General features: G+C 41.8%; 1 protein-coding gene across 1 annotated transcript; it reads left to right on the top strand.

The window, feature by feature from the left end:
- Window positions 1–3,025: 3,025 nt before the first annotated feature.
- On the top strand, window positions 3,026–13,991 carry ssh2b (slingshot protein phosphatase 2b; the record flags this gene model as incomplete). The annotated part of the gene is made up of 14 exons (XM_079237267.1): window positions 3,026–3,153; window positions 5,736–5,848; window positions 5,965–6,029; window positions 6,119–6,240; window positions 6,335–6,400; window positions 6,523–6,588; window positions 6,785–6,979; window positions 7,089–7,182; window positions 7,382–7,510; window positions 7,881–7,927; window positions 8,112–8,258; window positions 8,423–8,623; window positions 9,563–10,619; window positions 11,033–13,991. The coding sequence occupies 14 exons, from the start codon at window positions 3,026–3,028 to the stop codon at window positions 12,302–12,304; spliced, it is 3,702 nt and encodes a 1,233-aa protein (XP_079093393.1). The 3' UTR covers window positions 12,305–13,991.
- Between the last annotated feature and the right edge of the window lie 678 nt (window positions 13,992–14,669).

Raw genomic sequence — 14,669 nt, 5'->3', positions numbered from 1 at the left:
GTTGAGCAATTGTTAATAACTAACACAGGATTAAAGTTGTAAAGTATTATACATTTCACTTAATATTCACATGGTCTGAGGTGTGTTGGCGAAGAGACAAAAAAGGATTCAATATAAATGAGCCTGCCCACTGAAATACTGAATTAATGTTCCCATTTGATGACTGTGTTTGTCTGTGTTTGTCATGTCTTAGAAGCCAGCAGCTGCTGCAGAGCTCCTCTTTGACACAGTAACATTACTTCAGACTGTAATAACGCTTTAGTGATGCAGGGTGTTTGTCTGCATGGCTGCAGTGCTGCTGATTAAAGTCAGTGACGTCAGCTAAAGTGGTGGAACTACAGAGGGGAAATCAGGGAGCGAAAGAGGAATTTATCATGACGCGGCTTAGTTCTTGTCTTTTATAATACACATTGTTTCAGATGCAATAATAGTGCAATAATTTGTCTGAATGGAAAGGATATTATTTTGCTTTCATATGTTTTAATAACAATTTCCATGTGCCTTACAGTTTAGTTTGTGTGCCTCCAAAAGTCCCCAATAAATGATGTTCAGTCATTTTGATGTAATCTAGTATGTTTTCTGGCAGATTGATTCGACTGTAAATAATCAGATTGACTTCCTGCCAGAGCATAATTCATACAAGATTCCACTGCTTGTAGGATAGGTGCTAATCAATCGTGTGTGTGTGTGTGTGTGTGTGTGTGTGTGTGTGTGTGTGTGTGTGTGTGTGTGTGTGTGTGTGTGTGTGTGTGTGTGTGCGCGTGTGTGTGTTAAAGGTGTTTTTGTGGTTTAAATCCATAGATGAAGCAAAGTACTGAAAAGCTGTTGTGTACTGTATTATGCAATGTTGTAATCACTAAGGTGACTGCCTGTCTGTTTGTATACATGGAGACATAAGAGTAACAGAGGAGTGTTCGTCTGCTTGTATGTAACAACAACAACACAAGCCTTCCCTTCTTGTTATTGGACGGTGTTGGTTTCAGCAGTCAAATTAAAGAACTGTAAATTGGAATTCCAGAGATGGGTCCAACCCCACAAACATGAGCAAGTATAGGTTGTCCATGATGGGAATGTAGAACAGGACTATGACCCAAGAGGACTGTTCCTCGCTAGACCTTTACAACAGATATTTCCTTAATTGATAAGCCCAACTAAAGAAAGAGGATAGGGAGATGGGAGATGTCCGGGTCACTGTGCAAAGAAAGTCAGTCAAAGGAGGAAACTCATGGCAAGAAACGGAAGGCTGAGCACAAACAGTTGAACAGGAAGCGGCGGCGTTGATTGGGCGACTGTTAGATTAAGCAGCACATATCAGTCATTGATGAGTATCATGAGTTTCATTAGTGTATCTTCTTTAGCCGCGTTTATGCCTACACTGAACTCTTGACCTTCTGCTGCATATTTCTTGTGTCCTTTAATGCTTGATGCTATTATTCAAGGTTTGTAACATCATGGAAGTAAATTAGCTTCCTTCATCTTCCTACTGAATCACAGCACCTGGCTGAAAAAAACACACACAGCTCAGACATACTTCAAGATTCAAGATATTTTGTATGTCATATGCACAGATAACAGACACTCTGTACAATGAAAAGCTTATTTTGCTTATGCAGTCTTACACAGGCCACAGATGGGCCGAACAGAAAAACACCACTGCAGTCGTTGTGTTGTTTATCCAGTGATATGAATGGGCAGTCAGGTGTTAGCAATGCATTTACCCCCAGTTTGTACATTTTATGAATTAAAACCACAATGGATCACATTTCTCCTCAGTTCACAGGCCCCCTGATGTCTCTTTTTTATTTCCATTGTTGTTTTGTTGCTGGAGGCAACAGTACATTTAGGTGTCTGGTGTTTCCTACTCTGGTGAGAATTTTCCATAAAGGCTACAGACTTTGAGGTCTGTAGCCAGTAGGTGACACAACTTTGCCACAGAAAACAAACTGTGTGATCAGTGTGTGGCTCACACTCTCCAGAGGATGCCCCTCTGTTTATGCTTCATCAGGAGAAGTGTTGTCATGGAGGCTAAGCTACTTGGTTTCAGATGCTGCCGTAGACATGAGAAGATAAAAAAGTGTCAGTTATTGACACCAACACACTAGCCTAAACCAAGAAGACCCTGTGCTGACAGATAGAGACAATGTCTTGATAGAAAAAAATTATGTCAAGTTGCGCAGTTGTTGTTCACTAAACTGAACTAAGGGTGTAGGGTAGGCCTACAAAATATGAGGAACATCTGCTGTGGGCAATAATATTGTTCAATATTGCAATGGCATATGACTTGCAGTAAATAAACTAATATATCAAGCCTGGACATAATTAAATTAAATAACTCAATGTGGCTTTAGGGATTTATTTTTGCCAAAGCATCACAATAAAAAAAGTACACAATGTTAACCTGAATCTCTCTTGACTTAAATATCTCCACACATGCAGTGATCATGATCTAATCCTTTTGAGCAACCACTTCCTGCTGCCTGGTATATGTGGTAACATGTTCTCTGAAGGGGAAACACGAGGAACAGTTGAGAAACCTTCAGGAATTGCAGTAAAATCGTCCTGTCTTTATACATTTCGTCACATGACCAAATTCAATCATTGCCAGTAAAACGTCTCATTTTATATTCGTTTTATTTTCAAAAGAATCAATGTAGTTTTTTCTGATTGGAACACGTGGTTCTCTTCCCCTCCCGCTGCAGTTTTTTTTTTTTTTTTTTTTTTTTTTTTTACCGCAGCCTGCTGCAGACGGATACAACAGATGTGGAGACACCTGCCCGGCTACGGCATGTGTTTGATATGTCAATATGTTTTTCATATTATAATACCACGGCACGATTGACCGTGTTTTGATAGATATTTCCCCAAATCCTGAAAGTCTGCTAAAAGCAAAATATCAAAGTAAGACTTCACCAGAGCTTCTGAGTTTTTTACGATTAAGTGCGGAGTGACGTCTTCCGCACCACAACGGCGACACTCGAGCACTCCAGCCCGCTTCTGTGCGACGCGCCCCGCCACCAGCGCAGCGATGCCTCCCGGTGTTGTGACCCCGCCACGGAGCTCATCAGCTGGCTGCGTCTGCGCGTGCTGCGGGGTTAAGATGAGACCTAATTTCACCGAGCACTCCGTGATCTCTCAGGGGGAAGTTTATCAGCTGTAAGTTTAAACTGTACCCAGAGCAGCAGTCTCTCTGTGTACAAATATTTAACGATGCATTGTAGCCTTGGGGCTATTTATTTTCATTAGTAGCCTAATAAAGCCAGCTGGAGTCTGATTTAGTCTGTATTATATCAGTAAGTGGTTTGACATTATTCTTCCTTAAACAGTCCCCTTATGTTCTGTCTTGGCATAGTCTCTATGGACACGGTTCATATTCTCATTTACTTTCCAATATTTGGTGACCGTGATCTGGCATGTGGTTTTCCCATGATGACTTGAAGGGAAGGATATGAGGGCACATCATCTGCAGAGTCGGTGGCTGCAGGAAGAGGTTTCCTTCCCTTTGCTTCGTGGGAATGTCTGCCAGATGTCGTACTCATCTGCTCACATGCATGCTCCACCACCCACATGTTTGTTGTTGATGTGACTAAAATGCATCTTGAGGAAGGCACACTGTGTACCTGCTACAGATTGGTCATGCATCAGAGGATGTGATTGATATGCCAGCCAATGGTCTTTAGAGAACAAAGCCTGGAAATGAACCCTGGTATTTACTGGCTGTTTGTGTGTGTTTGATCAACCAAGTCAAGCCATAGTTTAGTGACATCTGTCTACGACCACTGTGTGTGGATTTATACTTGGTAAAAGAATGAAAACTTAACTATCATCCTCCGTCCTGATAGGACTGAGGATCTTCTAGGATGGCACACAAATCAGTGTTTGTTGCTGTTGATGCCTCTGTTGTCCTGAGGAGGGCGTAGTGGCTTTTTGGGCTTGAAAATGAAGTATCACTGGGAGACATTTATGCTGACTGACATTCATACTATGTGCCTCAGATTCATTTTATATGATTAATTTTTTTTGTCTTCAAAAATGGTAGAGCCTTTTTTACTGTGAGTAATATGTGGGCTGTGAAATGTAAGTTGATACTTTTATAGCTGCTGCTCGTAAGTCACGGCTTGCCTAAGTATCACTTTAGTAATTACTGCTGTCCCTCTCCCCCTTTGTCTTCACAGCAGAAGGTGACAGACTTCCTGTTTCTTAGAGTCCTTCCTTATCCTTGGCCTATATTTATCTTTTTCTTTCCGTATGGAGTGAAAAGTCTAGAGAGGGTAACTGGTCTTAGTGGTGCATTGTTTCATAATACAATGATGTTGGCTTAATGCCAAGGCAAGAAAATGTTTTGTGGAACATTGGATTTATCGTTGCTCGCTATAATTTTTGGATTTGATTGAAAAAAAAAAAGAATTCAAGGAAGGCATCAGTTATTTTTAGTCTGTTAAATTCATTCTATGTTTAGAGAGCAGTAGCCCCAAGTAACAGAGCCAGGAATGCCAATTTCATGCCAGTTATTTGTTCAGTTATGTGCCATAAAGCAGTGTTTTTCAACCTTTTTTTTGAGCCGCGGCACATTTTCTACAATAAAAACAAACAAAAAAGTTACAAAATATGACATTGTAGCATGATACAGCATATATGGTATAGCTAATTATTGCGCTACCTACTGGCATGGAAGAGTGTCTAATTACTAGGCCAGCCACTATATTGCAGGCTCGGACGCTCAACAATGGAAAATTATTTAACTAAATCTTATTTACTTTGGACCGATTAAGTGACATTTTCCCACGGCACACCTGACGATCTCTCACGGCACACGTGGTTGAAAATCAATGCCATAAAGTACTAAAGTCTCAGCCATTGCCAGTTAAGTTGTAATTGTCTGTAGAGCACACAGATAACATGTGTAGGTCGGTCTGCTGGTTCATGTGAACAAAATAATTGTTAAGTTAAACGTGTGACCAGTTTGTTTCTTTTTTCACTGGGACTCAGTGTCTTTGTGTGTTGTACCTCCTGACATGAACATGTCCAGTTCAGTTAAGCCAGTACATTATTGGAACCAGCTGCAGTTGGTCTAGAACTCATAAAGGCACTATATGTCTCCCATTATTGTCAGTAGGGGATGTAATGTGTGTTTTCAAAGAATACAAAAGATTAAATCACTATTATTGAAACATATTAAACTTTTAGACCAAAAAAATCCCTCACTCAATATTCAGCAGATGTTTTCATGATGAAGAACAAAAGCTTCCGCTTCATTAAGTTGGTGAATAAAAAGACATCATCCAGCAACACCAGCAACCCTATTCGCTTAGATGTCTCCACTGTAGGATTCTATAAATTGTCAGTAAATGCTGACACATTCCCATCTGCGTCTTTATGTTTGTTGCAGGATAGTCTGAACAATTGAGTTTACTATGATGTAAGATGGAGACAGGCAGATAATCCTCACATTTGGGAAGATGTGACTTTGTAATATTTTAAATTAATGTGAAAAATGATTGATAGGATTTGCTGATATTTCTGTCAATGAACTAATCAATTCATCCGCTAATCGTTTCAGATCTATAAACTATATATTTACACAAAAACGCATCCCTTCTTAAGTTGAAGCCAATAGTGTTTGATTGTTGGGTAAAACAAAAAAAAAGAGAAAGACAAGTTGCCTTTCCAGGATGAATTTAATAACTATTTATGGGTGGCTATCACTGATGTGTTTGTCTCTCTCTCTATTTGTCCAGCATCAGTGAAAGTTTCCTGACAGTTAAAGGAGCGGCTCTCTTCTTACCTCGAGGAAATGGCTCCTCTCCTTCGTCTGTCTCTCGCTTCTCACAGCTGCGAAGCAAACATGCAGGTAACGATTGACTGTCCGATAGTGCTGTTGGTTTAAACACAAAAAGCTGTCATTTATGCGTAGCTGCAGATTTTGACTCTGATCAAAGATGGGTTTTAATACTTATATCTTACCAGGAGACATCCAGCAGCATCTACAAACCATGTTCCCTCTCCTCAGACCAGAGGACAACATCAAACTGGTGGGTACACACTACAGCGCAGACACAGAATTCTGTCTTGCGGTTTTCAATCAGCTGCAAAGACATCAACTGTGTTTTTTCTGCTCCAGGCGGTTCGTTTGGAGAGCGTACACACTCAGATCACTCGCTACATGGTGGTGGTCTCAACGAATGGTCGCCAAGACACGGAGGAGAGTGTGGTGCTGGGAATGGATTTCAGTCCTGTAGATAGGTGAGACAGAAACATACACAAATGTATATAAGCCTGCCTGTTTTGATACAGTGCATAAAGTTGTAACATGGAGTTGTTTTCCCTCTCCTCCCAGCTCATGTTCTGTAGGGATGGTTTTGCCCTTATGGAGCGACACGTTGATACATCTGGACGGAGATGGGTAAGAAAATATCCAACTTGTTTTAATCACAGAGCGAACACACTAACAACAGGATGCTAAGATGGCTGACTGTCTTTTTTAAATATCATCTCTCTCCTCTTGTGTTCTCTTCTTGCTCCCAGGGGTTTCAGCGTGTCAACTGATAACAAAGTGCATGTATTCAAGCCGGTTTCTGTGCAGGCCATGTGGTGAGTCACACTGCAGTATTCGCACTACTTGGTATAAACGGATATCCATATCTGTCATTGTATTGTTTGCAAGCGTTCATCTTAGTATCTAAAGCGTGTCCCTGGCATTTACTTGAAAGTACATTTTTCTGTCAAACTCTCGCCTTCATCTCCCGTCTCGCAATCTCATTTTTAACCCTCTATTACTTCATCTCAGGTCGGCCCTACAGTCACTTCATAAAGCATGCGAGGTGGCTCGTTGTCACAACTACTTCCCAGGCAGCTTGTTCCTTACCTGGGTCAGCTACTATCAAAGCAGGGTCTACTCTGACCAGGCTCGCATCAACGAGTGGAACGCCATGCAGGACGTGCAGTCGCACCGTGCCGATTCGCCCGTGCTCTTCTCTGATGCGTAAGTGTCAAGATCACGTGGAATGTGTTTTTCACTTTTTATTTTCTCCCTTTGCTTAAAAAATATATTTTCCAGACAATATGAGAATAATTATTTATTGTTTCTGCAGACCTACAGAGAGAGAGCTGACAGAGCGTCAGATCAAAAGCAGTTTGAGGGAGATTATGATGCAGAAAGACCTTGAAAATGTCACCTGCAAAGAGGTAAGTCAGTGCTTTAGACGCAAGCATCACTGAAAGAGTTATTCAACAAATTGGGTCCCTCCCAAAAAGGATAATTGATGATTTTTTAGTTTAATTTTAGTCACCAGTATTTAACTTATAAGAACGTGTCATATCTTCATTTTAGGTTTAGATTTGCTGTTTTAAGTTTGTCTCTTCTCTGGCTGGATGTGTTCCGTAGATTCGAACAGAGCTGGAAATGCACATGACCTGTAACCTGCGAGAGTTCAAGGAGTTCATTGACAATGAGATGATTCTCATTCTGGGCCAGATGGACAGTCCTACGGAGATCTTTGAACACGTCTTCTTGGTAGGTGACCTCAAAAACACCTCCAGAGTACCACTGCTGCATCTGGTAACAGTGTTGCTCTCATTACATTGAGGTCCACAGGATGAAATACTCCCAGAACAGCTGGATCACATATCAAGTATTGAAAGTGTCTCAGTTCTTTTTAAAAGCAAAATGTATGAACATTGGTTGTACGTCAGAATTCCATGTGTGGGGAACCTGGCAAAATATGAGATTGTCTTTCTTAATTCAAATGTTGAGGAACTTGAGGTTCTTGTTTGGTTTGGAGAGCACATTGGATGTCTGGCATGCTTTGCAACAGGATTTAAGCATTATGAAAAGTTACTGGAAGGCTGTGAACTAGTCTGACTATTGCTTTTGTTTCCTAAAGGGATCTGAGTGGAATGCATCCAATATGGAGGAGTTGCAGAAGAGCGGGTAAGGGGGGCAAAAACAACAACACAAGCTGTACTGAAGTCAATAAAGTATTATATGATAAGACCCTCGCAATCATTTTGTTAGGATTACATTTGTTCATATTTTTTAGTCTGTTTTCTTAATAGTCTGCATATCCAGTCTTCTCTATCACCTTCCTCTGATCTTTCCTCTCATTCTCACTCAGGGTTCAGTACATCCTGAATGTAACAAGGGAGATAGATAATTTCTTCCCCGGTGTGTTTGAGTACCACAACATCCGTGTTTACGATGAGGAGGCCACCGACCTGCTTGCTTATTGGAATGACACCTACAAGTTTATATCTCGAGCCAAGTGAGTTTCTGATGACTGCACGTTCTGTCTTCTCTGATCTGCTCATCTTGTGAGAGCACTCTCTGAGATTGAGTTTTTTTTTTTTTTTTTGGTAAGAACTGCCTTTTCAGAACTGTTGACTGATAGACTTATATTTCTGATTTGATTCTTAAAATTTACCCCAGGAAAGCCGGAGCCAAGTGCCTGGTGCACTGTAAAATGGGCATAAGTCGCTCTGCAGCCACAGTGATTGCATACGCCATGAAGGAGTACGGCTGGGATCTGAAAAAAGCCTTTGATTTCGTCAAGGAGCGTCGAGCTGTGACCAAACCTAACCCTTCTTTCATGAGACAGCTGGAGGAGTATCAGGGCATACTGCTGGCCAGGTACCCACATAAACACACACAAGTATATATGTAATGTGAATTTGAAGGTGTAGCTGATGCATGTACTGCATGATTTGCTAAGGCTACTGAAATAAAGCCAAACACTAGGATAAGACTGAAAGGAAAACACAGCTAAATCACTTTAAACTGCATAAATAGATGCACAGGATTTAAATGTGTACTTTTAATGTACAACGTTTGGATCTATACTTGGAACTAGACAAAAAGCATTTGAACTTGCTCACAGTTCAGTAATAGCTATGGCTGACTTCATAATTCTGCCTTTAGGAACCAGCCTTATCAGGAATCACAAGTGTGTTGTGTATTTATTTCAGTGCTGTGTGTGATACGTAATGCATTTATACAATTTTTAAATTGCTTTTTGTGTTCTGTTGTGCTGTAAACACAACATTGACATATTGTCTCCTATTCAAGTTGTGATGGCTGACATGTTGGCAAACAGTTTCTCATTTAGACATCCAGTAGATGCAGTATTATTATTACTTTTGATTTGTGTTTCTGGCCACCAAATATATGTAAATGTCTGTAAATATTAATTCTCTTTTGAACTCTGAACACTGAAAAAAATGTATTTACTGTAGCTGTTAAATGTTCCGCTATATTCATGAGCCTCGTCTGTCTGCCATTGTCACTGTCAGGTAGCGCTCACTTGGCATTTTTCACTGAAATTAGCTGCCGCTGTAAACAAGGTTAATAAAAGTTTGCAAGCTGGAAAACCAAAGCTATTAGTGATTATACAATAAACGTATATTTTTTTTTAAGTGCATTTAATATCAGCATAATATTTATTTGTGAGACATTTAGCGATATTTCCAGATCATGTGTTAATGTTAATATGTATGTGCATGAAGAGGATAACAGTTATGTGAAAAGATGATAACAAGTTTTTTTTCTTCTCTTTTTTTGTTATGCCAACAGCAAGCAGAGGCACAACAAACTGTGGCGTTCTCACTCTGACAGTGACCTGTCTGAGCACCATGAACCACTCTCTAAATCTTACGGCCAACCGCACAGCCTGGGTCGCTCAGACCCCCATAACCAGGCCGGCAGCGCGCCTGGTCCTTCTGTGAGAGAACTGCTGGATTCCCTGGGAACTTCAGCCAAAACTGGCAAAGCAACACACTCCACTAGCCAGCCCGATACTGGCATCCACTCCAATCTGTTCAGCTCGGCATCCTTTGAGGGTGTGGCAGCTCTATCGGGCAAAACTGAAGCTCAAAGCCGTGAAGCACCTCCTCATTCTGCTGAAGTCCAAATCAGCCAGTTGGACTCTCCTTGTCCCGAGTCCACAGATGTGTCTCTGTTATCTCAGCCACTCTCCAATGGCTTATGTGACTCTGAGGAGCAACCCTCATCACCTCCTGTCTCCCAGCCAAGGGCCGCCACTGTGGTGCCTGAACCTCAAAAGACAGACGTGGTGACTGTTGCACAGAGTGTTTTCGTGGACCAGCCTCACCTGCCTCCATCCATTCACCACCTCCCCCTCACCCCTGCTCCATCCCCAACTCCAGTCTGCATGGATGAGGTTATCAAGCTGCAGGTGTTGTGCTGTTCTCTACCTGTGATGAAACCAATGCTAGTGTCGTTGCCTGAGCCCTTAATAACAGCAAGCACACAACAGGCGGGACCCCAGTGTTTGTCTGCACCAGTGACTGTTAAAAATACTGACTGTGACCAACAAATGTGTGGCTTGTCTTTGGACGGGTCAGCAGCGCATTCTCCCCCCACTAGGGATTTTATGAGCGACCCCAGTGCCATTCAACATGACAACGAGGTGTTGTTCGGCCACAGCCCTGATCACATTAACTTTTTCAGTGCCAGAGAAAAGTTCAAGGGAATGAGTCAAGATGGTAAAACTCACTGTGCTGCAGTGCAGCAGTCGCCCCAGCTGAAGAGTTGTGGCAAGGAACAACAGCCACTACCTCAGGAGGTCTCCACCAGTGAGGGGAAGGAGGAAGAGGAGGAGAAAGGAAAGGTAAGACCACTGCACAGTTACTTTATTTTCTAAACTTTGGGTCACATAGATTTTCACCAGAGCATCCCTCAGGCTCTTTATGTTCCGACAAAGGTCTCCTTTTGAGTGTTTGGAGTTAAGTGTGTGGATGTTTTGATCTTTTTTTCATGGCTACACTTGTGTACAATGCACATTGTAATATAGATTATCCATAAATTCTAAAATAAAATGTGAATTTTTGTGACATTTGGAAGTGAATTGAACGAACAGCAAGTGATATGGTCTTGAATTTCTTTAGTCCAAGGCACCCTCTAATGGTGTAACATCATAATCCATTTGACTTGAATGCTTTTTTTTAAACTATAGATATATTACAAGTTTTGTTTGGCCTTTTAACCAAATTATCTCTTACACAATCTCTCTTGTCTTTGTAGGAAATTACCAACCCTGTGCAGGTCACAGGACTGAAGCCTACAGAGCCACAGGGCCCCCAGGACCAGGAAGTGAGGAAGTCGGGGCAGGAAATAGATGATGAAGATGTTTTATCACAGAAGGGAGCTGAGATTGTTGAAGAGGAAGTGAAGAACCAAGAAGAGGAGGATGAGGCGGATCCTGCTAGTCTGTGCAGCGATTGGACGAGGGGGTCCGTGCGGCGCGTCACGCGACAGCTGGAGCAAAGAATGAAACAGGAGCATGAGACTCCGTCACCGTCATCATCTCCTCCGCCCCTCTCCGGCAGCTCCTCCTGCTCTCAGCGGCGCCCACCCAGTGTCTATGCAGCGACCATGTTGAATCCACAGAATGCATCAGTTGGCTCTCAAGTGTCAGAAGTTAGCACTGTGGAGGGAGAGCAGGGCGAGAGTGGTGATGTTGCTGATGTGGGTGCACTAGCAAATGATCATGACAAAAGCACAAAAGGATACAAACGCAAGCCTGCTGATATTAGATTGCTCTCTACCTCTTCTCCTTTCCACCGTTCTGCCCATTCTCCATTTGCCTCTGTGAACTTCCTGTGTTTGGAGGGCGTGACGGAGTTGGAGTCAGGCACAGACTGGGACTGCTCCACAGAGGGACCTCACAGTGACATTATCATGAGGGAGACATGGGAGACTTTGTGCGAGCTGGGTGCCTTCCTGCAACAGGTGAGCATGGACGGAGCTTGCAAGGAAAGGAGTCTGGGCCAGGTATTTGGCCTCAGTGCTGGAACCACTCAGACTCGAGGTAGCGGTGTCCTAAAGAGGGTCAGAGAGGTGGAAGCGAGGATTCGCCAGGCCGGACTGACCCCTCCATCCCTGATGAAGCGCTCCGCCTCTCTGGCCAAACTGGGCTGTCTGGAGCTGCTCGCCAATGACCTGAGTGAGTGGGAGCTCAGCCGCTCCTCTTTAGCGCCATCTTCAGCAGAACTTCTGATCCACACAGCTAGCGACGAGTCCAAGAAGCAACGGGTTCACAACTCTCCCTCCTCAGCCGGCCAGCAGCCAGTAGTCCTCGGGACGGATGTGAAAAGGCTTTCTGAAGCTGGAGAAACTTCACCAGGAGCCTCTCCGCCATCCAGTCCGCAAACAGGAAAACTCACGAACTCTGACCAAGATTCTCTGCATGTGTCTGGGCTGACACTTATTGCAACAAGGCAGCAATATGGAAGGACTCATCCCCTGCGGCGGCTTAAGAAAAAAACTGCTAGTACCCTTTACCACACCATGTAACCCTCACTGTGTGTGTGTGTGTGTGTGTGTGTGTGTGTGTGTGTGTGTGTGTGTGTGTGTGTGTGTGTGTGTGTGTGTGTGTGTGTGTGTGTGTGTGTGTGTGTGTGTGTGTGTGAGAGAGAGAGAGAGAGAGAGAGAGAGAGAGAGATCAAGCACACCTGTGAGAATTTGAAATCAAGTGCATAATGTTGGATTCATTCAGCAAAACAAACTAATGCCTCTTGCCTTAAAGAATATGTAAAGATGTTTCTGTACATGTTGTCTCGCTCTGTGAAATCCAAGACATGAGATACTTTTCTCAGTGCAGGAACAGTGACAAGGCTATGAAGGGTCCGGTCAATTGAAAATAAACACATGAATCAAATTGGAAGAAGCGCTGAGTAGTTTGAACACGTTCATAAGAAGTCATTCAAAAAGCAGCAAAAACAATCATCAAAAGTGACTAACTTGTTAATAAGCCTGAGCCTGCACATATTCTCTCTATCTTCGCTGGTTTCTCCATCATGAACTTGATATTTACTTGATCGCTGTTTGTTCATTGACTCTTTCGAACTGATGTTAGGTGGAATGTAGCCTCTGTTCTCTTCTTTTGCGTCCACGCCGCTTCAATATTTGCCAGTTGAGCTGGGTAGCTGCCAAGAAAATCATAAAGCAGGTACAATCTCACAGGTAAATTAGTCCACTCAACATCAATTCAACAATCAAACTGACAGGTTTGGTTAAACTTAGATTAGTTGTCAGAAACACTACTATTAAAGTTACTTCTGCTGTCTGGAGACTGATTGTAACCGTAGGTTTTGCTAGCAGCAGCTCATCTAAACTTACAGAGTGGAACCACACCCTAAAGAAAGATGTTTGCAGAACTGGTGACCGGGAAATAAACTGAAATGGCTGCAGAATTATTTTGAAACACAATGCAAAGAGAAAAGGCATGCTGGGTTTTTATTGTTTGTTTTGACTTCTCAGTACCTCGGTGTGTGTGTGAACCAAATCTGACCTGCATAAACGTCAAGACTCCTGGATTCCTGGAATGTCTCGGTCATAAATAATTTCAACTTCACCACTTGATGAACTGAAGTAAACAGCTCATCTCCGTCATGTCCTCTCACAGTTCCGATGCCACTCAAAGTAGACTATGTATGTATGTATGTATGTATGTATGTATGCATCACTGTGTGGGAGAACGGCGAGGGCATTGGGAGTTGAAGGCACAGTGTATATTTGTGAGTGTTCTCTTTTGGGATGTAAAGGTCTATATTATGAGTGTTAACATTTTAGGAACTGTACATGGTTTTATATCTGGTTTGTGTCAGTGTGTGACTGTGTAGCACAACATTACTATGTGGGTGTGAAATTTCATTTTTTTTTCAAAAAATGTAATAATCGTTATCTATTTTGTACAAATTTTAGGAGTGTGCCTGTGACTGGCAAGTGAAGCTTCTTGGCAGCCTATCAGAAATGTCTGTACAGGGAGGCCTGTCATACATGCACTTTACTCCCTTTTTCTTTTTAATGTGGCTTTTTTAATGTGTGGTTGCTACTTTTGGGGAGCATGCTTAGGTAGTAGCAGCTGTTGGGTATGTGTGTGTATTGTCAAACATGTTTTGTGTGTTTTATTTTAAACTATCAGTGTAAATATTCTTTTATATAATGTGCTTCAACTGTGACCATTAAATAATGGAAATGATTGAGTCTGTTTTGTTGTGAGACTGTACCGTAATGTTGGGTCATGGCAAGATATCTTTTTAACTATCTTGCTAAGTTTTTGGCATTTATCAATTATATTTTTATTTGTTTAGTCTATAAAATGTCAAAAATTAACAAAACGTATCCATAATTCCCTGTTTACATAACGAGGTCACATCTTCAACTTGCTTCTTTTATTTAACTAACCATTCAAAACCCAAAGATATTTAGTTAACTATATCAAATTTAAAAATAAGATAATCCTGACTTTTATATGGACGGAACCAGTTCAATCCTGCATAGCTTGTCTGGGCTCATTGACCGTGAATGTGTTAACCAAAAGAAAACAGGAAATATTAATTTAGTTTTTCCAACACGTCATACAGCATCGTGATTGTTTTTCATTCTATGAGAGTATTCTCTGTTACTTTAAACAACTGTACGTTTTCAGTTTGCTGATGTTAAAGCTTACTCTTGATCAGCCACAGAGCTCATTGTCAGTTGTCATAATACCTGCTTTGATGATTTTTTTTTTTACTTTAACACTCTATTGTGGACATTTGCAGGTGAAGCCTGTAGGTAAAAAAAAACGTTATATCAACATTTTAAAGTCATATCTAGTCATAGTGAGGAAAGTTATTCAATCTTTGGAACATTTACTATTATTCAAAAGTATGCT

This window comes from Taurulus bubalis (genome assembly GCF_910589615.1).
Source record: "Taurulus bubalis genome assembly, chromosome: 2".
NCBI lineage: Eukaryota > Metazoa > Chordata > Actinopteri > Perciformes > Cottidae > Taurulus > Taurulus bubalis.
Note: the sequence above shows the minus strand (reverse complement) of the source record. Positions and strands in the feature narration are given on the sequence as shown.